The 25,662-nt window shown below is 34.0% G+C and overlaps 1 protein-coding gene across 7 annotated transcripts in view; it reads left to right on the top strand.

Annotated features, from left to right (window-relative positions):
- LOC138331925 (protein-methionine sulfoxide oxidase mical3a-like) overlaps positions 1–25,006 on the top strand; it is a 46,439-nt gene extending 21,433 nt beyond the window's left edge. For 4 of the 7 annotated variants that reach the window (XM_069279793.1, XM_069279810.1, XM_069279802.1 and 1 more), the window contains exons 4-27: positions 3–119; positions 499–600; positions 740–996; positions 1,407–1,664; positions 2,086–2,291; positions 2,622–2,740; positions 3,061–3,214; positions 3,473–3,669; positions 4,055–4,167; positions 4,426–4,500; positions 4,684–4,890; positions 5,173–5,365; positions 5,598–5,692; positions 5,988–6,075; positions 7,112–7,319; positions 7,923–7,949; positions 10,134–10,333; positions 10,542–13,328; positions 13,538–13,605; positions 13,783–13,993; positions 14,376–14,472; positions 15,079–15,152; positions 17,912–18,026; positions 20,505–25,006. In XM_069279793.1, coding sequence (XP_069135894.1) covers positions 3–119; positions 499–600; positions 740–996; positions 1,407–1,664; positions 2,086–2,291; positions 2,622–2,740; positions 3,061–3,214; positions 3,473–3,669; positions 4,055–4,167; positions 4,426–4,500; positions 4,684–4,890; positions 5,173–5,365; positions 5,598–5,692; positions 5,988–6,075; positions 7,112–7,319; positions 7,923–7,949; positions 10,134–10,333; positions 10,542–13,328; positions 13,538–13,605; positions 13,783–13,993; positions 14,376–14,472; positions 15,079–15,152; positions 17,912–18,026; positions 20,505–20,622 — 6,086 coding nt within the window. In that variant the 3' untranslated portion in view covers positions 20,623–25,006. Of the gene's footprint in view, positions 1–2; positions 120–498; positions 601–739; positions 997–1,406; positions 1,665–2,085; positions 2,292–2,621; positions 2,741–3,060; positions 3,215–3,472; positions 3,670–4,054; positions 4,168–4,425; positions 4,501–4,683; positions 4,891–5,172; positions 5,366–5,597; positions 5,693–5,987; positions 6,076–7,111; positions 7,320–7,441; positions 7,460–7,922; positions 7,950–10,133; positions 10,334–10,541; positions 13,329–13,537; positions 13,606–13,782; positions 13,994–14,375; positions 14,473–15,078; positions 15,153–17,911; positions 18,027–20,504 lie in introns of all 7 variants that reach the window. The other 3 variants (XM_069279831.1, XM_069279847.1, XM_069279840.1) reach the window with 3 other exon arrangements.
- The last annotated feature ends 656 nt before the right edge of the window (positions 25,007–25,662 follow it).

The raw sequence follows: 25,662 nt of genomic DNA, 5'->3' as shown, positions 1-25,662 counted from the left end.
AGGTATTCGACAGCTTCAGTGTATCCTTATGAAGGCAGCTCTAATCCTGGGGGTTGAAATTCACTGTAATGTAGGATTTGAGGACCTCCTGGAGCCACCCGAGGACCAGACCACGCACAGTATGTATAGCACAGACACTCTTGAAATTAAATATCAGTGAATTAGTCTTTAATTCATTTAAAAGGGAAATGTTCAAGAATGAAAAAAAATCCTCAGACTCTTTTTCAATAAAATCAAGTAAAATTATACAGTATAATTAAAATATATTTTATGTTTACGTCATTTGTTCATGTGTGTGTAAGTTAATTGAATACATTTGAAATTTTGATTTGGAATTAAGCATATACATTCACACACATGTATCGGTATAAAACAGTATGTTTTATCTGATCTGAGTAGACTACAAATAATGTGAAATGGGTGTATTATGCATTAAGTCAGGTATTCCAATTAAAGTTACGTTATTTGTTTCTTGACATATGTCATATTATTTTAAAGACATTGGATGGCGCTGTAAAGTGGATCCTCCAGATCACCCTGTATCAGAGTATGAGTTTGATGTTCTGATTGGAGCTGATGGCAAGAGGAACACACTTCAGGGTTAGTAGATTTAGCAAGCTTTAATTCAAATATGTTAAGGTAATACGTTATTCAAACGCATTTAAAGTTCAATGAATTATTATTGACTGCAATTTTTGATACCCAATTGTATGAATTTTTATTTTGTTTTACTTTTCAGGTTTTAAGAGGAAGGAATTTCGTGGGAAACTTGCAATAGCTATCACTGCCAACTTTATAAACCGAAACACCACAGAGGAAGCCAGTGTGGAGGAAATCAGTGGTGTGGCGTTCATCTTCAACCAAAAGTTCTTCAAAGATCTGACAGAACAAACGGGCATCGATCTGGAGAATATTGTATACTACAAGGATGATACTCATTACTTTGTAATGACAGCCAAGAAAACCAGTCTGTTGGACAAAGGTGTTCTCATAAGGGTGAGTTGGGTATTTATCTCTATAGCAATCTAATGGAGATATTAGTTAATATGTATGGTATTACACATTGTTGCAATCTAGTCAAGGCCATTTTTATACTGGGTTTGAGTAGATGTAATGCTAACTATGAGTGAAGTTGACGCCTATCAAATTAAATTTTGAAACAATGCATGTGTACTTTTAGGTCATTATTGATTTGATTGAGACAATAGTTATGACAAAATAATTTCTCATCTGCATGTATATGAAGTTTTGAAAAACTAATGAAATGTAAAGAAAGTTGTCAGAACATATTTATAATAATCAATTTATCAAAAACATTTAAAAAATGTAGTCATGCCATTGCGTCAAATCATGATATAAAGGGTCTTATTTTAATCTTACTTATCAAGTGATTATTTTGATTTTAGGATTTTCCTGACACTGCCTCCCTCCTAGCTCCTGCCAATGTGAATCGAGACCGTTTGATGGACTATGCCCGTGAGGCTGCTGACTTCTCAACCAATCAGCAGCTTCCTCACCTGGACTATGCAATCAACCACTACGGTCAGCCAGACATAGCCATGTTTGATTTCACCTCCATGTTTGCTGCCCAGAACGCGTCACGGGTCATTGAAAGAAACGGTCATAACTTGTTGATGGGATTAGTAGGAGATAGTCTTTTGGAGGTGAATTACATGTATATGTGACATTTAAAAAGACTAAATTTGTGAAATTGATACAAAATTACATTTGTTGTGTAGAATGGAAATCATTTCAAATGATAATATTTTCAGTAGACTGTTAGAATAAAATTTTACTGAACATATGTTTCCATATTTATATTCAAAGATTATGCATGCATTCTTGGAATCTAACAGGTCAAAATTTGGTATCTCACTATTTGTGCAGGTCAAAAATAATTCAAAAAATTGCTATAAGAGAACAATTCTTATTTCTGGATGAAGATGAAGGGATTAAATGTTGACAAAGTTGGAAAATCTTCAAACTTCAAAAGACTGAAAAAGAATGACTAAATTCACTTTAGGAGTGGAGGATTCGTTATATATAATGTTATATGGCATAACTTATTGTCTCTCGTATTTCCAGCCATTCTGGCCCACAGGATCTGGTTGTGCCAGAGGGTTCCTCAGCTGTCTCGATGCTGCATGGATGATTCGACGCTGGGCATCAGGGAAGATGACTCCTCTCCAGGTATTGGCAGAGAGAGAAAGCATCTTCCTACGACTCTCTCAGACAACACCTGAAAATCTTCACAAAAACCACCATATGTACACCATAGACCCCAACACAAGGTACAATAGAACCATTCACTGAATGTAGTTGATTTTACTACTCAGATTTTATTGTCCCAGAATGTTTTCTTGGAAGCGTTATGCCGTTTGTAATTGAGAAGATCCAATATATTTAGACATATTGCTTTCATTTAAGTTATGTCAGGAAAAGAAGTACATAGCGTGATGTCCTCAGGCAATTATCCATGTGTAGACAATATCAGTATTGCTACTGAATTTAATTATTTTTGAATTTTTTCTCCTTATTATCTTTGTTGAGCACAAAGTCAGATTTTCCCTTATTTGGTACTTTCATTCGTAATATGATTAATATATAAATTCTCCAAACAGGTATCCCAACTTAAACTTCAAGGCCCTTTTACCTGAGCAGCTGCGACACCTATACGACTGTGGTGATGGTACCAACCTGGACGAGATCATTGATGTACCTGCAAAGCGGGCGAGAAATGGTGAGGTTCTTTGAACATCAACAAGGGAATTCAATATTATAATAATCTCTCATACAAACTTTCAGTGGCTTCTTAAATTGGAAAACAAGTCAATTTTAGAGTGATAGATTTTCTCTTTAGACATGGTCTGTTTCTTTATTAATTATTAGTTATGAGAAGAAAAACTATTGTTTTTATAAGACATACTAAATCTGGCTCAAATTGAAAGATGATTTCTTCTTATTAGTTTGGCATATAATGCAACATCATTTGTCATGTAATAAAACTTTTACTTATGCATGAAGAATCCTTTTTACCATTTCATTACTTTTATTTTCTAGATGATTTTGTGGACAGCTACACGTTATTAAGATGGTGCCAGAAGCTTTTGAACACCGGAACATTCAGGACAGTACATATAGTGGATCTAACATCTTCATGGCGCAACGGATTTCCTCTCTGTTACCTCATCAACATCCTCAAACCAAACCTCATGTAAATACATAGTACCACTAAATATAATACTTCCAGTATGAAATATTGTAAAGAAAAACATGTTCCAAAATGTACAATACATTATTGAGAATAAGGATTTTCTAGCTGGAACTAGAAAATACCATGCTCCTGTAAAACTGATTTCAGATTAAAAAGGAAGTGTTAAGTATGGAAAATGTTGTCTTTACTTAATTTGGAGAATACAAGTGTAACTCAATTGTTTCTCACCAAAATAACTAGTTTCTTTATGTATAACAGAGACATGAACATCATGAACTCCAAAGAAGGGGCCAAAAACTGCCAGATTGCATTTGATGTGGCTCAGAGGGAGTTTGGAATCGCTCCTGTAATGTCGGGAGAGGAGATGACGCAGTGTTCCGCCACAGACAAACTCGCCATGATATCTTACCTGTCTCAATTCTACCAAAAGTTTAGGAAGGATCGAGCTTCTAGCTGTAAGTATTCTCAGCTTTGAATAGAGAAATACAAATAAGTGTATATATGTTAAGAATGTATAGTGGTCCCATGCTTCAATCACATGTGTCCCTTGAGACAGCTTTTACTTTAATAGTTTAAACAAAATGCTTCCGACATTTTCTCTTTGAGTAATGCTGACATTTATACCTATGAGGAGTTTATATGGAAATTTGAGGTTTGAAATGAAGTGTGATGTAATCTAAATGTATTTCTAGGCATACTGAATTATTAATGAACACTTGATCTTTGAAATGAAATTCATTTTTGTGATGTTATCTAAAAATGTTTCCAGTTATATTGAATTATCAAATTTAGCAAATGTAATAGTTACTATATTTATATCCCTGAAATTTATTTTTCAAGTTGAGTCCCCGAGAGAGGAGAGTCACAACAAGAGCCATCATAAGTCCCCACATCATCGTCTGTCAATCCTACAGAAGTTACGAGTCAGTGCTCGATTCTCAAGGTCAAAAAAGGTTAGTATTGTAATGAAAAACCTGGTACTGACTATTAGCATGGAATATGAATGTCATGTACTCCATGAGTTAATCTCTAAAAAAACTATTTGTGTAATAGGTAAAGTAATGTTTATATGTCAGAGATCATTTCTAAGAACGTGTAAAAGTCCAATATTAGGCCTCTATTTTAATGTTAAAGAGAACTTCCTAGAATGTTGTTTCTGAAGCAATAGATTGTGATTTTTGTGTGATTTTTGTGTGATTTGATTTGTTCAGAGGAAAGAGAAGGATGGAGATAAACATGAAACATCGTTCAGTAAGAGGAGACACAAAGACAAAGAAGTCAAGGCAGTAAGTCAGCCTTATGGTTAACTTATACAACACAACTTTTATGATTGTTTTGTCAAATGTCTACTATTTACAGCATATCATGTTAGTTTTAGTATTAAAATAAAAAAAATATGTTCTATTAATATTAGTCAATCAATGTTTTCCATACAAATGAAATTGTTTGTGTGTGTTGTTTTATATCAGACAAATGGAGACATACAGTTAACCAAGTATAACAAACTACCCATGGATGAAATCGCCAACAAATTGACTGCGCAGCCCAAAAATGAAAATAAACAGAAAGAGGAGTCCTTGGCAGCAGTTAAGGTCAGCGCTATGGCTGAAATCCTAGTGTCAAAGTTCAAAGGTCACCAGGAGGAACCAGTCAAGACCTCACCAGCTACAAAAAGGGTAAGTTATGTCTCAATGACATGCCATATCTATATGTGTAGTGATGGACAGTTGGATTTAAATGATATTGGATTTATTGGAATATTGAGATAGGGCATATTATGCCTCATAAAACTTGATTATTTATTAATACAGTTAAAATTATTATTGTACAGAAAAAGTTGTAGAGTAGACGTCACAAAAAAAGAATTTTAGTTTGAAAGTTTGCTTTAAGGGTATAAATTAGAATTGAATGAATAAGTTTCAAGGTCAGAAGTTTTTATTGTCTGATTGTTACCACAGAAACAGCCTGGTGTGTTACTAGCTGCTACCAAGGCCAGTGAGTTCTGTTACTTCTGTAAGAAGAGGGTATATCTGATGGAACGGATGAGTGCTGAGGGCATCTTCTTCCATCGCGAGTGTCTCAAGTGTAGCTTCTGCTCTGCTGGTCTGAGACTAAGTAACTACAGCCACGAGCGCACTCATACTGGAGAAGGTGAAGCTAATAGAAGATACTGTTGTTTGTAATATTACTCCTTTACTCATGCTGCTTTAATAGATATAGAGAAAAAATATTCTGGGTACTTTTGTTCTTTTCTAAATTCAAAATGTATTGAGAAAATAAAATAAGAATAGTAGCAGAAAGAAATACTGTCAGAACTATTTATATATTCTTTAATTGAAATGTTCAGTGTGTAATGAATAAAATAATTGGCTCTGTGTTACAGTGAAGTTCTACTGTTTCCGCCACCAACGTCCAGAATCCAGAGTACAAGCTAAGCCCAGAAGGAAAAGGTCTTGGCTTAAAGACGATAGTCACAAGGTCAGTGATTATTACCTTATAGTAAAATGTAGTGGTAAAGTGATTATTATAAACCATTTCAACTCTTTCTAATTTCTAAAGCAGATAATGTTGGTATGTCAAATTATTGTACAATGTATTATCAAATTTATTGAAAACTTAATACACAAGCATAACTGTTTATGGAGTACAATTAATATTATGTAGTTGCTGCTTATCCATGTAAATGACTTGTTAAATAAAGATAACAATATGATACATATTTGTCTTTCTGCTTGATGTGAAGTTTAATTGTACTTTGAATTTTCTTGAACAGGAAAACATTCCAAAGATTTCAATTGACTCGAGTGACTCACCAACCCCACAGCGAAAGAAAACAGATGGTTCTCTGAAGAAAATACCAAGTAAGTAAGACTCCAAATATATTCATTAATATTTATATCTCTGAGGAAATGTGGAGAGCTGAGGTCTTATTCTATTATTTTTGTTTAGATTGAAGTTTCTTACGATGTATTCCATGCTATGGTCAAACACTATCTATAAAATGCCTCACCTTTTTTGTTGGCTGCCACATGAGAACCAGAATAAATATGTAATATTGAAATTTAGTACTGACACCAGAGGTTTCAATATGTAATGCTTGTCCTTTTGGACAAAGTCAAATGGACAAGAGGTTCTATAAAGGACTTATCAAACAATAAAAAGTTCAACAATAAAAGTATATTGGAAAATTCTGCCACTTAAATTTAAATCCCAGATCATAAAATTGTCAGTCATTTCTTCTGTCTAAACTAAATGTAACAGTTACGAGGTGTAAACAATTTGTTAACCTGATGTAGGACAGTAAATAATGCAATCAAACATTGAAAGTGTATACTCCAGGCTTTGAGGTGTATATATTGAGGTGAAAGTGAAATATATTGAAGGCCATAATAGAAAGATCCCGAGTCTTAATGAGCGAATTGTTGTGTAAACTGTTATCTTTCATGAAATTGAGAAGTCAATTTATCACTGGAAATCCTAATAGAAATGAAAATGATTACTGACTTAGAGTGCTATCAGTACTTGCATTCAAAATATTCAAAATGAACACTGAAAAAATATTGCTGTTGGCAGTGTTATTCATGGTTCTGCTCTGATTGAGTTTTGACATGTATTGGAAATTTCAATCATTACATTTGGATATATTTATCTGAATATGTATAAATATATATGGTTTTATCTTGATACCGACTTCTAAGATTTAAGATTTTATGAAAGTTAGACTTGTTGTAGGAATGTATTGATACTTACAGAGTTATTTCATTTGGATGGTAAAAGCAAATGATTCTATTTTAAGATGATATGATCAGTGTAAAATTTATTTTGGTCAAAAATTGTGTAACTTAAATTTCTTCACAGTGTATTCTTGTCATAGAACAATCTAATTTGATCTACTAGGTCCACTGTCTCCACCCCTGATGCCAGATTCAGATATTGTAAAGGCCAAGAAAACACCAGAGAGGATTGAGTTTGAGAATAGCATTGATGGTCTCCAGGAAGAGGAATCGGAGGAGGAGCTCACCGAACACAATCTCCGGGCATCCATGTCTTCGGATGCTATCCTCAGTGATGGAGAAGAGGACAATATGTCTGACTCCGACCTCGAGTATGTATTCTGTGATATTTCATTTGCTGTAGATCTATTACATCAAAATCTGTGTGAATTCATATCCTTTGTGTGATAAATGAAGTGAATGTGATTTGAAAAGTAAATTTTCTTTTGTCCAGAATTGATGTTTTTAAGATGTAAGTAGACCAAAGATTCTACAGAGCTCTGTAAACTCTTAGTAATGACTCTTGTTTCTTACCTGTTACCAATTAATGTTACCAATTAATTCCTGTCTAACTAGAATGCAGTAATATTGATATTCTGTAAAAATCTAAATTGCAATCTTGTATTTCATTATTTCCCTGTCAGCTATCGGTATGTAAGATTCAGAAATCACACTTGTATCTCAGTTTGTTTCATGTTCTTTCACTTCTATGTTTTTTTTCCTGTGAAAAAAAAATTCTTTCCTGTTATAGTGTTAGTTTTTCTTTTAAAATTTTTGTAGTATTTTGATTTTAAATTTCACCTGAACTTAAACATTCCACTTGGCTTCAGAGGTATATCAGAATGATATTAAGGCTGGTATCTGATGCATGACGTAGATCTTATTTCTTTTTCAAATCTTGGGATGTAACACAGAAACTTGACTTTTGATTTCAGAGACCTTTATGAAATGCTGAGTGACTGGTAGGCACAGAATTGCCTTGCCTTAGTTACAATAGAAGTTTGATTGTTTGTTGCATAAGTTATTAAGACAAATCACAAGTTTCATACTAACTGCAGACAGACAAACATAAGAAATAACAGCAACTTGTGATATGGCGTGAATAGATCTTCAGAATAAGAAAAACAGAACTTAAATGGTTAAGACAAATCTCTTGAATATTTAGAATTTAGTGTAAAACAGTAACAACATTTTAATTCGCTAAATTTCTCGAGTCATATCATAAGGTAAATATGAATTCCTCTTCTGTTTTGATTTACTTAAATTTTGGTTGATTTCATTTCTTTGATAAAAAAAGTATACATGTAATTCAGAATTATAAATTAGAGAAGGTTTTCAAAGTTGGGTTTATAACATTAAAAGTTTTCTCTATATTGTAATTTCCCTTTTTACCATAGATAAAATGTATCAATCTGGGAAGTTCTGTCTGCAGTTGTAACATACCTTGCATACAAACTAAATCTTTTAGACCCTATTTCAGGTTTCTTGTGTTATTTAGACAGTAATTTTGATTAATTCATTTTAAGCAAACCAAATAAAAATCAATTATTTAAAGAAAAAATCATTTTTTGTAGTAATTCTTAATTATATTTAAATTGTGTGTTTTTTTCATTTCCAAAGTTTTGCAACTCTATTTAGAAATAGAATTAAAGGGAATGAATTAAATGTTACAACATTTTATCTTATTAAGCTAATAAGGAAAATGTCTCAAAATTCAATCTCTCAAAAAAGAAAAGAAAGGTACATTATTGATTTTGCATGTTTAAGACAATATTGCACTATTGTACATGTTGTAGCAAATGTTACACAAATGTTTGAACAGGTATAATTTGTTTCAAAATTTATAGAATAAAATGAAAATGTGATAAAACTAATTGAATGATACAATGTTTGGAAAGTATTCAACAATATTCTTTAAGAATGGCATACTTTTTATGTAGTGATGCTAGAATGAACTTTGTTTTTGCTGTTCCCATATTGGACCAGATTAACTTTTTTGGAAATCTGAATTTCGATAAGCTTAAATGATCCTTTGTCTTTTTTTGCATGAAATATGTACACTTTGTCAATGTTAGTCTCTAGACTAGTTCTGTAAATGTTGTGTTGACTGATCCCAATAGTACTGTGAGTACACACACAAAAACATTTATTATCTGATGAACATGATATTGTTTTAGAGTAGATACATGTATATCCAATAGAAAACAAAACCACACAGTTGATGATATTATCTCATATAAAACATTGGAACTTAAAAAAAATATATTCTGACCAAGAACCTAGCACAAAACAAAGGAAAGAAGGATATGGAATGGTCTATCCAGTGTCAGAATGTTAATTGTATACTGGGTACATTGTATTATCACAAAAACTTTGAAATGTGCATGTGGTTTAAATTTTCTTCTGTTGTTAAGTAGCTCAATTTGAGTCCGATAAAGCATAGAAATGTAGCAAAATAGTTATTGACGAAAATTTTGATGCCCTGTGATAAATTTGCATGGTACCTGTAGTAGTTTTGTACTTTTGTATCCCCTATAGAGCATGTGTGTGCTACACAATAGCCCAAAACACTTGTGAAAATTCATAGACACCAACACTGTCTTTCTTAGTTAACTTAAAGATGGTATTCAAATCTTTTTAAACAACTTCTTTTTGTATTCTGTTAGAATTAAAAAAAATATAAGTAACAGACAAATAGAATCTTCTATACTGAAGCCTGTCCTGAACAATTGCTATTATAGTATTTAGGTATTTAACAAGAAATGGGATCTTGTCTAATCTATGCAGTTGTTTATATAGAGCTTTATGAAAGACCTAACTTCAAATAATGCATTTCTAGCCAGATGTTTGATGGAAACCTTTTTACTTGAATTAAAGGAGCTTCTTTGAAATATCCCCAAATTAAAGCCTCTTATATTGCAGATTTTATCATCCAAGTTCAATCATAAAAAGAAAAAAAACCTACTGCTAGATGATTATTTGAACTTTTCTTGAAATATTGAATCTAATTTTATGACATTATGCATGATATGATAGGTTAAGTTGATATACATTTTGTATTATCAATATGCTTGATTACCGCTACATAATATCCTAATGCCTTAGATAGTGTCTGAATTGATCACTATTGATGTTTTGCCCTCCAGGTCGAGCGATGACGCTGAACTCACAGAGGTCATGGAGGAAACATTTGGCCTTAAGAAGGATCTGACATTAGAGGAAGCTCTCGAGGTAGTTGAGACACTCAAACGGAAGTCTCACGAAAACCTTATAGATGCTGTCAATAATGAGGGGAAAGTCAAATACATGGACAGCGATGAGGACGACGATACAGAGGTGGAGGGTGGTAAGTATCTCTTTATTGAAGTTTAAAGCAGAATTTGACTAGAATACATGTATGTTGAAGCAATAAAGGAAAAGATAACTGAATTCATTACCATTGTCCTTCTGAATATTGGAGGCTCTATAACAGAATCATTGATATGGTATTAAAGTACATTATTTTGAATGGCATTTGTATAACTATTATACATAATTTTGTATGTATTTTTCAGACTCTGATTTTGATACCGAGGATGATGATACAGAGATGGAAGATGATGTTTGGGAGGAGGCTGAAGTAGAACAGACACCTTCTGTTACACCTAACAAAAAACTCTCACTTAACATCCCACCTCCAGACACTTCCTCTGTGGAGTGTAAGGCACGGCGAGCTAACTTCTTCACCACTCCTCCGGAAGTTGTGAGGCTGGATCCTTGGAAGATGTTTGGTATGGGAAAGACGAACGAGGACATCAATAAAAACCCCAAGGCTGAGGAATCTGAAGAAGTGGTTACAGTGCAGCCTAATGCAACAGTAGATATTCCTTCTGATGAAGTTATCACTACTCAGCCTCACGCCGCGGCGGATTTGATTCCGTCAGACACAGAGGCTACAGATCGTCAAATCAAGACAGAGATCTTGGACGAGGACGAGAACAAAGAAAGGCAGGAGGAAGTGATATCAAAAGACGATGAAGATGATCAAAGGACAGATGAGGAATGTGATGAGGTGTTTGATTCCGAGGAGGAAGAGGAGGAGGAGGAGGACCTTGATGATAAAGATGCATTAAAACATGAAATGGAAAAGTTATTAGTAGACATTGACCACAAGTCAAGTGTAAGTGGTGATAGTGTTCCTGATCTGCTGAAGACAGACGAGGAGGAAGTGCAGTCCTCTTCAGCAGATGAGGAGGACGAAGGCTTAAGGATGGAGGACACAGAGCAAGCTGTACTAAAGAGTGTACAACAGATGAGTGAGAATGGCTCATCGTCCTCGGGACGCACAACACTACAGGATGTGTTAAATAGTGTCGAGGGTATGAATGCTGACAATCAAGACATTCAGATGCAAGATTTTAGTAGAGTAGATGATAGGTTTATTACACGGACAAGAGGTGGTAGGAAAGGGGCTGTGAAAAAGAAGAAACGACCTACGTATCGTGATTCTTTTGGCTCCGATTCTAGTTTTACTATATCCACCCCAAGTAATTCTGGTAGGTCCTCTGTCAGCTCTCTTTCATCTGAGGTAGATCATAATCAGGCATTTGTGAAGGATGAGGAAAAAGATGAAAAGCCTGATGAGGATTTATTACGAGATTATCAGCTTACGCTAAGTCAGGTTTTAGGGGAGGACTATAGCGACAATACCACACCCAGAAATAACGACGATAATCTGGATGATACTCTTCATGCAGAACAGGAGGAATTCGAGAATTCATTTGTTGACAAAGACAACAGTTTCTATGCAACACCTAATGCAAGTGCGAGTGATAAAAGTGCTAATATTAGTGACAAGTATTCGTCAGCGAATGAGAACATATCTCCAGATATGATGTATGATAATAATGTACCTAAAAAGAATAGTGACGGTAGTGCTTGGCGGCCGCTACCTCCTCCCCCTGTAGATAATAACGATAATGTGAAACCATCCATCAAATCACTCACAAAACAACAGAACAGTACAGAGTCTGGTGGTGAATCTGGAAAGGAGCGACGTCCATCCACGGGGAGACAACTCCCTGATATTAGTAATCTTACAAGTAAAGTAGCGCAGCAAGGCTTTCAGAGCAAGTTCATGAAAAAGAAGATAGGCTCTCCTACCTCAACTATGACAAGTGGGGATAGTACAACTAGTGGAAAAGAGAGTTCTTCAAGCCCAGAAATGAAATTCAAACACCGGTCAGTTTCTACAGATAGTTCAAGAAATAACTACACATCCTCCTCATCAGCTAACGGAGACAAAGAAAGAGTTCCAAAATCTAAAGACAAAAAGACGAGAGTGTCAGTTGATCATACAAAGTTAAGAGCTTTAAGCAGTTATGATGACAGTTCAAGTCAAAATGAGGAGGCAGGTGGCAGGAAAAAGAAAATTGGTGTAGATTCAAATGTGAGGAATCAAGTGAAGGAAGAACTGAACAAGCCTCGTGTAAGTGTGGGAGAACACATTGTGGATGACATTCCATTTGCAGATGACAGTGAAGAAGACCCACACTATGACAATTTCTACACGCCTGCTACATCTATCAAGAGTAGGCCAGCCCCTGCCATGAAACGCCCCAGTCCAAAGAGGGACATTAGAAAACGAATACTACCTACTCCTCCCAGTCCAGGGGAGAGCACTCCAGCTATACCAACAATAGATCACATACGACAACTGAAACGCACAGATATGGACAAGGCACGTGAAAAGGCACGAGAGAAAGCACGATTGAAAAGTGATGAAGAATTAGGGTTAGCGAACATGGGGTACACACCTGTGGCAGGTCATAAAGGTCACCGGTATCGTCGTGGTAACAGCTCCACCCCTAGTACTAGTGACCACGTTTTCTCTGATAGTGATGATAATTATAAGTCAAAAGTGTTGCATTCTACTCCAAATGGTGAGGCCGTTCAACTACCGAAGTTTTCTAAAGAGAAAAAGACTGAACAATTAGAAAACAGTGCTAATGGTAAAAGTTCTGATAGGTCAGATACTGAAACCAAGTCAACAAACAAGAAACGCAAATCAATTCTACAGATGTTACGTCCGGGAAAAGAGAAAAGCAAAGATTTCAAGGACAAAAGGTCATCATCTAATGATACCCTTGATGAGAAAACTGAAAAGAAAGCAAAGAAAACACCTAAATCTGACAAAAAGAAGAAAAAGCCTCACAAATCTGAAGGAGATGCATTAGACAAGGGCCTGAGTGAGGGCATGCAGGACTTAAAGCTTGTTGGGTCCATGTTTGGACGAAAGGGGACCCCTACAGGACGACGCCCAGGTCATTCTGTCCGAAGGACTGTGGCTCCTAGGGCTGACTGTAAGTTCATCTAAAACATTGTCAGATAACTTTACAGACCAGTATCAATTTAATTACATAGATAGTTCAATCAAGGTTTGATCTATATTTAATATGTTTGTAAGTGAAACATAATCTATATGATACATAATTAGCATTTATTTAATTACATATATTTAATTATAAATGTAATGTGCAAAATATACATTCTGATATACTGATATTTACAGTGGAAGAGTTCTCTGATTCTGATGAAAGCCATGTCTCTGTTGAAACAACTCTATCTAGGCGTTCAAGGGTAAGTGAGGATCCATTATTGTTAGGAATGGTATCTGTGTATATATACACAGATGTTACAATTTCTAATTATGTCATATTTTCTATTATAAATATGTGAGTCTCTAATTTAAATGAAAGTCAATGTGTCTTCCAATCTTTCAACTGCATTAAAAGAAGAAAATGCTCAAAATTTTAGGATCGAAGGACAATGTCAGAAGATGAGGTCAATGTGAAGATAGCTCGTCGTGTACAATCTGCTGCCAAGAAACAGCTGAAGCAGCGTGAACAGAAACGACTGAGGATGGCTCAGGAGATACAACGACAGCTGGAGGAAGTGGACGTTAAACAGAGGGAGCTGGAGGAGCGAGGAGTCTCTATAGAGAAAGCACTTAGAGGCGAGGGACCAGGTAAATATCAATAATGTAGATATTTGTGACACAAATTGTATACAAAGTTACTGTAATATCAACTCTTATTCTTAGTATGAAACTTTGAAATAAAGAATGTGGTTTCATTAGATTGATTAAGACTACATAGTGTCATAAGAAATAGTCTTTAATATGGTGAATACTTTTATATGCTGTCTAGTTAGCTACAAATAAAAAACATTTGCAAATATTAACACTGTCAATGCTAATTTCATGCTGTCTCATTAAATTTCAAATGCACATACATTCCAAAAAGAGGAAATTAAATCATTGATAAAATAAAATGGAAAGAAAACAATGATTGATCAAGATGCTTCTATATGTTTAAAAGGTGTTTACCTAACATGTGACTGTTTTCCAGATGCTGAGAGAGAGGAGAAGGAATTGATGCAGGAATGGTTTAACTTGGTGTATGAAAAAAACGCATTAGTCAGATATGAATCAGAATTAATGGTCAAGTAAGTACATGTAATTGCTCAAGATATGGCATGGGGTTTTGTAGGTTATTGTATCCAAATATCTTTATAAAGTGTTTTTGAAGTGATACTGTATCTATCAAACCCCAAATTCACATTACTTGTACACTTCGTCTGGACCATAATGGAGATGTTCTTCACATAATGAAAACTACAATGTCATCACATACATGTTTTGACTTATATGTGTTAGTTGAAATGATTAGTACATAAAACCCTGATTAAAAAGTGATCAATGTTTTTTTTTCAATGAAAATCAACTTAATTCCAGGATTCTAGATTATTAAATTCTATCAATGGTTTGATTTCCATCCTTTTACTCCAGTAATTGTGAAGTAAATTCAAACCTTTGATAAGACCTGGAGTTCATGAAAGGACAAACGTTATCTAAGGTGGTATGCCTTGATAACAATACATGATGTCATATAGAATGGAGTCACTGTTTAATACATGGAGACAGCTCTTGATGCATTGCTTATCATTTGTCAGCAAAAGTTGAATTGGTATAATAACATAAAAAAATGTGCTCCTATAAATTAGGAAAGTGATCATGGTTAATAACACTTTTACATTGTTTTACATTTTCAGTGCCCAGTATATGGAACTTGAGGACAGGCATGGTCGGTTAGAACAGAGACTACGAGAGAGAATGGCTATGGACAGTAAGTGTTGTCAGGGTCAATCGGGCCCTTAGAGACAGGATGGAGTTCTGTTGATGGAAACAGTATCAAACAAATCCCTCACTTTATTCTGGTTCTTTAGATATAGTTACATTGGTTTAAAACCTAATGGTTTCCTTTTGGTGTAGGATGAAAAAGCCAAATTCTTATAAAAAAGGATATTTGTTTTACCAACTCTTTTTATATTTTGATGTGTGATGTGATTTACTTTAGAGTGCTAATGCTTTATAAACTTGCAGTTTATCAAGTTAAAGATCACGTTCGTGTAGCATCATTGATATCATCAGACATTTTCATTTCACTTGTCATCATTTAAATTCTTGAGCATTTGAAAGCTTTTGCCATGGCTTACCAGGCTGTTAGTGGATCTGTCTAGTCCTAATATTGAGTTTCTATATGTATGATTTTGAGGTGTGTGATTTGTGTAGATGTAGAACATGTCGTTTTGATCATTGTTGCATGTGTCATGAACATAGACTTAGTGTGTTTGTATTCCATGTCAGGCATACCATTTTGCCTGAAAGTCCCCATCCCTCTGTATATAAGTGATCACAAGCTTTCCTGGCATCCTTTCTATCGCCATTTAAAGTGCATATCACTAGAATAAGGCTTCAGTTTTGTTAAAAATATTCTCATAAATTACCAATTTTGACAAGTATTGACAAACCTTCATTTTTTGCCTATATTTTATTGTTTGATGATGTTTCACAATTGTGTAATATTACTTCTTTCTTTGAGAAATAAATTGTTGGAAATAATGCATATCTGCTTGCACATCTAGCTAGGTTAAAACATTTGTTGACAATTTGGCGGGATTTTTCAGACTTTTTGCTTTACGATGTTGAAGAACGGAGCCTATCTGAGATGTTTCGAGATTTTGCTATATTAGGTATCCCTGCACCATTTTTGTATAGCCTTGTGTGTGGTGAACCTAGTTTTATTTAACATGTCAGTGGTTACCTCCCCTTCATGAATTTACTTCCCTTCTGTTAACTTCTAACAAATTTCTGCCATATCTTCACTTGATTTTATACAATGATCACAAGTTTTCTGGTAAACATAATGACGTGTGAGGACTTCCTTCTGAATATTGAACTTTTAAGAGACTGACTCAAAAATAAAAAGTAATTGTTTTAACCTGTTATTTTGCATATCAAATATTTTGTGATTTTCAAATAAATTGGAAAAAAGAAGATCAAAATTCTACTAACAAAACATTTTCCAGTTTAGCTTATTTGTGATCATGATAATGTTCCACGAAATCATGAAAACATTCTCACACAAAAAAAAAAAAAAAAAAAGTAGCTTTATGCCAATTATATACTTTTCAGTACCTGGCAGAGTGTACTTATAATTGTAAGAATTTAAGATATAAACATTTTGAAAAGTCTTTTTTTAAAGCTCAATATTCTGGTGGACAAAAACCCAAGACAGATTCATTTTATTTAGCTTAAAACAGTTTAATTTGGTTTAGGATTTTAGTGGATGTCTTGTTAGCCAAGACTGGGAGTAGTTTTAAGGAATACATGTATTATTATTATTTATCTCGATGGTTTAAATACAGCATACTTATCTCTGAACTACTGGTGTGGTTAAGTTTGTTCAAGAAAGCAAATTACATACATTATGTTTTCTAGAATGTTAGGAAAATTTTTGTAGCCCTACATTCTATTTCATTCATGATCAGTCATGAAATAGTTTTGATGGTCATTTTATATGATTTGATTAGATAAAAAATTAGTGCATTAAAGATGTTTTTCAGCTTATACACAGTATTTGCTTCTTTGAACAATATATCAGGATTACATTCATTAACAAATATCATATACATGTATGATCTTCATTTATTCAGACAAGGAATTATTATTGGTTTTACTTGGAACTGATTCAGCTTTCCATTTAGTTCATTGGTACATTGAAAACAATAATATATGTGTTAACTATCATGTTTGCCATCTCATTCCATATGATCATTTCACATTAGAAAATGTTGTTGACGTTATGTGATTTTGCCCATGAGCTTCAGCTAGTGCATGCTACCTTGTTGGGGGCCAAATTCTCAAACACTACTTTTATAAGATTCACTGCAATTTTTTTTTTTTTTTTTTTTTTTACTTGGTGAAAGGGAATTTGATTATAAGTTACTGATGGTTTTTGAATATTGTATCTGTTATATCTGTGACCACACATGTTTCATTTACTTTTAAGGTTTTGTATTAAGAAAAGTATGCATTCCTCATCAAATCAAAAAGACTGCTTTATTGCCTTTTTTTATACTGAATGTCAGAAATTTAAATCTAATTAGCAATTTGGGATCAAAAAATAACTAATTCCTGAAAAGATTTTAAAAACTAATTTCCCTGCTTCATAGAAACCACAAGCAGTACTGTCTGCATTTATCTTTATAACTAAAATAACTGTCAAATGAAGTGTTAAAGTTTATATTCTGTATGTAAAAGAATATATGTACACAAATATATATGGGTATGTGAAAATTATATGCAATTTAAAATATGCAAAGTCCGAGACATGTTTCGTTATTTTATATATTGAAGCTGGTCACAGTATAATAGGATTGAAGTTGTACTGTTTGAGTTAAGCCTCAAACAATGAAGCATGCCATCTTGATGTAGATTTGTCGTTCTTACTTGCTCACCATTCCCTCAATATTGGGTACATAGGCCTCTGTATCTCCGTAATCTGCATGCCCTATAACCCAGAAACACGACATTCACTTTCAGATATAGTTAAAACCCAAGAACAGGCCGCAGAGGAGAAACGAATCCTGGACGAACTCCTCGAGGTCGTGGAGGAACGCAACAATCTAGTGGCCATGTTGGAGGAAGACAGACTCAGGTAGAATGATGATCAGTGATCACCTGCACAGGTGTGACCCACTCGTTAAGGTGTTATCATACTCAGATTTGCAAATTCTGACTTGCCCGCTGGTTCTGTTGCTAGTGTGTGAGTTTTGCTCCAAAGAGTGATGGTTTGGGTTTTAAGGTTTTGCTTCTAGAAGTGTGACCAGTGCTTCAGGATGCAGTAATTAATTTATCATCAGACATGGAATTCTAGATTATTTTAGATACCATGATCATAAAAGTAAGATTTTTAGCCCAACATCATCAGATGGTGGGCTATTCAAATCGCTTTTCGTCCGTGGTCCGTCGTTCGTCCTTCCGTCTGTTAACATTTCTTGTTACCACTATTTCTCAGTAAGGGCTGAAGGGATCATATTTCATATGTAGGTTCCCCTAGGGCCCTAGTTGTGCATATTGCATTTTAGGACCGATCGTTAACAAGATGGCCGCCAGGCCGCCATATTGGATTTTGATAGTTAAAGTTTATTACAACTATTTCTCAGAAAGTACTGAAGGGATCTCTCTCAAATTTCACATGAAGGTTCCCCTAGTGCCCTAGTTGGGCATATTGTATTTTGGGATGGATCGGTTTACAAGATGGCCTCCAGGCCGCCATCTTGGATTTTGATAGTTAAAGTTTGTTAACCCTATTTCTCAGGAAGTACTGAAGGGATCTCTCTCAAATTTCACATGTAGGTTCCCTTAGAGCCCTAGTTGTGCATATTGCATTTTGGGACTGAACGGTCTCTAAGATGGCCGCCAGGCTGCCATCTTGGATTTTTATACTTAAAAGTTTGTTACTGCTATTTCTCAGAAAGTACCCAAGGGATCTCTCTCAAATTTCACATGTAGGTTCCCCTAGGGCCCTAGTTGTACATATTGCATTTTGTGACCGATCGGTCAACCAGTTGGCCGCCAGGCCGCCATCTTGGATTTTGATAGTTGAAGTCTGTTACCGCTATTTCTCAGGGATATGTCTCAAATCTTATATGTTGGTTCTCCTAGGACCTGCATATTGCATTTTGGGACTGATCGGTCAACAAGATGGCCAATAGGTAGCCATCTTGGATTTTGATAAATGAAGTTTGTTAGTGTTAAATATCTCAGAAAGTACTGAAAATATCTTTCTCAAATTTCATATGTAGTAATATGTAGTAAAAGTTTGAAAAGCAGAGAAAAGATCCCTCTTTCTATTGTCAGACATAGATCATTCTTTGGTGGGCGCCAAGATCCCTCTGGGATCTCTTGTTTATAATGAAGATAAAATGTATTGTTTGTCAGCAGTTAGCTCAGAATGTGTTGAACTAGGTCTGTATCATGTTCATGTGTTTGTTGCCACTCCTTCCCCTTCAATGAAACAAAGGAATTCAGTAGGTACTCTACAGTAGGACATGTCATCATGAATGTAGCAGAGAAAATTTTGTTCTGATTATGGTAATATTATGGTCAAACAACACACTGATTTTAAGTATTGCTTTATTCAAAGAAATGTAGACAAGGAATGCTTTTGATGTGAAATTAATACATACATGTATACAAACCTTGTAGATGGTTATTTACCTAGATGTTCAAAAGTTCTATGGTAGGAAATGATTATGTGCTGTTTGCGGCTATTCATAATTCACACAATTTATGGCATCATATCTATGACTATCCCCCCCCCCACCCCCCACCCCCCACCCCATGTTGACACCCAGTGCCTGATAATTATATACCAAATATTCGTAGAAATGTGCTTGTACTTAAAATTTAATGAAAGTATCCTGAAAAGGTTGAATTTCAGAGAAACCCTGCTCCGTTTGACATGCTTTACATGCAAAGGCATGCTCTATTGCAGAATATATGTTTTTGCATGGGAAAAGGGTGTTTGCATGATTGCAATGAGGTTAAAAATGAGCATGTCAGATTTGATTATGAGTTTGTGCTGATTTAAATGGTTTAATTAGCTGGTTCATGCAACGGTTGATTGATTGTAATTTGTCGTGGGATACAGGTAAACTATTTATTGTGCAATCATAGGTACTAACATGTTAAAAAACTTCTAAAAGATAATTTCTTTTTTCAAAATGAAATGATAAAATAAAAAAAAATAGAATAATAAAGTAATATAAAATTAAGTATTCCAATATACTGTTACAGTGTATTTCACTAAACTTTACACAAAAAGTCATGCTTGAAAACATTTTGCTATTGGACGTAAACATTTTATTAACATTCTTTTGTCAAGGAAATTCTCTCCTTGGTACTTAAGATTTACCTTAAGCAATCTTCAGAAAAATAAACAATTATATATCTACCTTTAGAAAGAGAAACAGCCCTTTGGATAGAATCTGTTGTACAGGAATTTCCCATGTATACAATGTTATCAATGAAATCGGGGTGAATCAAGGTTATGTTCAGACTCTAATTAACATTACATGTAATGAACTCTTTTTCCAAAAGGTTTTTATTTTGCTTTTTGCTTTTTTTGTAGAGAGCGAGAAGAAGACAGCGAGCTCCAGTCCATGATGCAAAACAAAGGCTTTAACCTCAGTCCCCTTGACAGCACCCGCAAGTTACGTGACTCACAAGGATTCCCGCTCTCCTGCTAGTATACACAGTGCCAGGACATATAGAGTTGTATATTTCTATGAAAAATATTGCAGAGATAAAAAGTGGAGAAAAAATATTTCGGGGTGTTTTGCCATTTCCAAAGGAAAAACAATACCAGAAAACTTTGTCCTGTAAAACAAGGAACATTACATAACTTGTATAATTTTACTTTAAAGTGAATAGTCGGGCAAAGAAATCCAGTCTTAATGCGTTCATTGGCCTTCCAAAAGTTCTCACATATTAATACGATGGTCAAGTTCTGCTTACGTTTCCCAGTTCTGACCATTGGAATAAAGAAAAGTTGAAAGCAGTGAAAGCGAGGCTGCATGGAAATGTAACCACGGTCATAACCAGCCGGGAGGACGTTTTAGGATTCCTATACTTTAAATCAATTTCTACGTACGCAGACAGATTTTGACAAGAAAGTTTATTTTTCTATTCTATAAGAAATTATACTGGATACATTCACACCATTTTTACCGACTTTAGCCATCCTTGCCCGACAGTTCACTTTAATGCTTGTTGAGTGCTATATGCTGTGAGAGACAAAAAATGGATTTTATGAGGGCATCAATTCTCGTAATATAAACGTGATACAAAATTGATACAAATCCTAGCCAAGTGCTGAGGAAACAAAAGAAAAAGGCCTATGCTCGTGGCACTGTTGCAATTAATGCAGAGTTTGACTATACTTGTATCTACAAGTGACTAAACCTAATTCTATGGAGTCTTGTAGACACCAGGGAGAAAAGTGCAATCAACATGTTAATCATTTATGTATGTGTATTTCTCATGTAGTAGCATCATTCATCGATAAAGCTACGTCTAGGTGTAGTTAAATGTTTTGATATGTATTTAGTTACATGTAACCATGATTCTACCCCTCAACTACCCAAGGGTAAAATAACTTTACGTTTAAATTCAACCTTCATAGTATCATACTTCTGTAATAGTATCAGTGAAATAATGTTAACATTTTCTGGTATTATAGACAGGTTTCAAACAGAATGTAAGTGACATACCTCATTTGATACAATTGATGGTGTTCAGCATTTTAAAAAAAGACAAGCAACTTCTTATTTCTTCATTATTCTAAATAATATGAATACCATGGCAAAATGGTAAAGGGAGTTAACTCTTCCAGCTTGTCTGCATTTGCTGATTTTGGATATAGGATATGGGATATGTAGAACTGCTTCTATGCTATTTGGAAAGGTATTTTAACCTACAAGAAATGGTAATATTATGATTAGACAGAGAGTGTGATATCTCATTTGTGTAGTGTAGAAGTATGATGCCTTGATACATTGTAATAGGAAGGCTTTGTACTTGGTTTAGAAGTGTTACATGTAGTATTGCAGGATTTTTTTTAATGACTGCTTAAGTAGCAAATGATAACAGAAATGGCCAGTTTTCTAAGAGTAACTTTAGGAGATATAGTATCACTAGACATGGAACTAAAGAATTTAGGGAATATCATTTATATTGGTAACATAGTGTCACAATATACACCTTTATCAGATTTATTACATGTGTACACTATCAAGTCTTGAGAATATATCCCTGCTGTTGTTTGTGTGATATTTATGCAATGTGATGAATGTTTTGTTGGCTTGCCTTAGCAAAGGTATATTTATATGATTTGGTATACATTATTCTGTGATCTGGCTATGTGTCCTACAGGACTGATGATGTATCAAAATATTGTACATTTTAATTGGAAAGGCAAAACAACTTTTGAAAGGAAAGAAAAGTTATGATATCTTATTTCATTTTTTATTTTTCCTATTTTATTTTAAAGCTACTGAACACAGAAAACAAAATCTGCAGGGAATTTACTCTGTCTTAGATCTAGGACGTAATAGACATTGGTAGCAGGGCTTTCTTTTTCTTTACTAGAATTTTACATGATTCTATTTTTTCTACAAATGCTTCAAGTCAGGATACATGGGTTTTAAAATAAACAAACAAAGTAATGGGTGACTAATGACATGTTAATGCACAAAAATGTATATAATTATCTAAAGTATACTTTTTTTTATTGATTGTTGTGTAAACCAGCTTAAATTACAAATTTTCTTCACAGGTAGTCCTACTGCTTAAATATATACATTGTATACCCATACAGCTGCTTTATAAAAAATATTTCATCAATTCTTGAAAAATTCTGCATTAGATAACTGTGAGAACTGCCATGGATGTTTTTGATGTATTTTTGTTTGGGTAATTATATCATGAATTCTTATAAGGACATGTGTTACGTGTTTTGTACAGTTATGACACAATGTACATTCCTACAAAGGAACAATACCTATTTAATAATATATCAAGATCATTTCCAAGTTGCTTATTCTGGCAACCATTTATAGCATATCACCTTAGTGATAACTTTTATCAACAAATAATACTAATTGAGTCCAAGAATAAATGAAAACATTTGTGTATATATATGGTACATATACATATAATGCATGACATATCCATGTTGAATTCCAATAATGTATAGGTTGTACAGAAGAGTAAAGTTGGAATTCAACTTGAGACAACAAATTTTACCAATTGTGATATTGACTCATTGATGTCATATAACCTCACTAATACATGTACATAGCATAACAATGCCATCATTTGTACTGTTATTGTCATAGCATCATAGAGATCTGATGTCCTTTTGTATCGGTGGAATGATTGGCTAATGTTTGGTGCAGAACATCATCGGGACATGTGAAATACATCTGAGTATCATAGATATTACCTTCAGTTCGTGTTTAAACTCATCACAGGCACTTGTTGTCTTTCTTTAAATCACATGGACATGGCATACGTTGTCAATCAAATTAGTTCATATTGATGGTTCCTTGCTGTCTTATGCAAACCCTAATTCATTTTCTCTCTTTTTTTCACAAATACATAGAAGTAATGTGGTTTGATAGCCATTGCGTTAAAAGGGATTCCTTAACATGTTTATAAATCTTGACGATTGTTAGAAATGTATTTTTAAGTGTTGAAGGCACTTTTTAGGGAGGTTTTGTTATTTCTGTTTACCACAATGTTGTATTATTATCTACATCAATAGTGACTCTAGAAGCCAAATATATATTATGAAGTTAGTTTCACTTTGCTTGTCTTATAAATGTTTTGCCTTTCCTATAAATGATTAATTGCTGTTTCTCCTAGATATATTTATTGTTGATCGAGTTGGTTGAGATGATGAATGTAAGTTGAACAAGAATGAATTCGGTAAAGAGAGGAAGAAATGAGAGATTGACCGAGAGTTGAACGAGGTGTGAAAAGTTAGCCATGGTTGAGATGATTTAATGATATTTATCTTGTTCTGTGGTACTTTTGTATAAATAGTGTCTAAAGGGAGCTAACCATGTTGTATTGAGGCTTATTGTACTCACAAAAAATTCATCACATTTGCAAAAGTTTATACTGTTGAGAATTTTAAGTTTTATAGTCTAAAAGTAAGAGATTTTAATGTATTAAATCAAATATTAACAATATTAGCTGCTTTACAGAAGAACTTTTGGCATGTTTATTGTTTTTTATGGCTAGAGATTATGTCATAAAAATTAAAATGCTATCAAATATTTTGCTCAAAGAATACAAAATCAAAATTAAAAAATTAAATTTGACCCTTTTATAAAAAAAAATGTTTTCCATCCTGAATTTGGTCTTTGAGAGGTGAAATTCCTGTTGTTTCACTGTAGAAACAGATTATTCTTTATAAATCTTATTATTTCAAGTCATGAAAAGTTTTTACTAAATTCTTACAGCCTATAACAGCCTTTTTAATGTTAGGTTATATTAAATAGATTAAAGATTCTAATAATATTTGTCTTAAACAGTAATCACAGCTCTGATCTGCTAATATGGAATTCCTGGTAATATGTTGTAAAATGTTATCCCCCTGACAAAGGATTTTATAAAACCGTAATGTAGGTAATTACAAATCGTATGTCAATGTCAAAGAATTTGTATTGTTTAATTTGAAGTTTTGTGTGTTTTAAATGATGAGAAGCAGAAAGACAGAAATCCATTAGTAACACTTTGTACATACCCATGTGGCTGTTTGAAAAGATGTCCAAACGTTTTTGTAAATGTTTTTAACCTATAAATCTGTTAAGGTAAAACATGCAATTTTTCCAAATCCAAAAAATTCTGCTTAGTATCCTATTGTGTTTGAGGATCTTTTTGTAGCATTCAATCTCATCTAGTCATTTTCAAGCTGAAAACATTGTACTGTATTGCAATAGCCCTTCACTGAAAGCTGTTTTGTTTGTGTAGCTTGTCGGATACACAGGAGTAATTTACACCACGAGCGTATCTTTCCGGGGTTGTGAAATCTGGCTAATAAATATTACCTACAGCTATTAAACATATCAGTCTTTGATTTATTTTTTCATAATTCTCTGATCAATGTTGGATTGACTTAATGGTGGAAGCAGGACAAAGTTCTTGAAGAATAACAATAATGCGAGTATCATACTTGTTGCAGAAAGGAAGAAAGCTCAACTTGGAGAATGCCAGACACTTTAACCACATGTTGGAGTGATCAGATTATGGTTAACTTATATTTATACACATTGATGACCAGGCATTACTGCTGAAGCCTGAAATACATAACTAGGATTGATACACACTGATAATGACAGAAACCAATGTGATAATTATGTGGAATTCTATATAAATTTGTCACTTTGGTAATGTTGACAAGATGTAGCAATTATTTCACATTGTACTTTACATGGTTATATGCCAAGAATATTTGTTATTGAGTTGATGCTTCTGAAAATGCCAGGCATGAATATGTACATGGCATGGATAGGTAAAAAAAATAGCACTTTATTGATGTTCTAAACCAGAAACAAGCACATTATGATGCCTTTAAATCAAACAACATCAGTCATACAAAGCATTTAAAGTTAACTTAGCTGTTTCTCTATGAAAAGGACCCTAATTTACATTTTCGTTGGATCTTAATAAACTTGGCTCTTTCAGGTATTGGTATTTTAAATTGCACCGAGCTTTTAACT

The sequence above is a fragment of the Argopecten irradians genome, chromosome 1 (genome assembly GCF_041381155.1).
Source record: "Argopecten irradians isolate NY chromosome 1, Ai_NY, whole genome shotgun sequence".
Taxonomy (NCBI): Eukaryota; Metazoa; Mollusca; class Bivalvia; order Pectinida; family Pectinidae; genus Argopecten; species Argopecten irradians.
The sequence above is the reverse complement of the archived record's forward strand: the minus strand, read 5'-3'. Positions and strand labels throughout refer to the sequence as shown.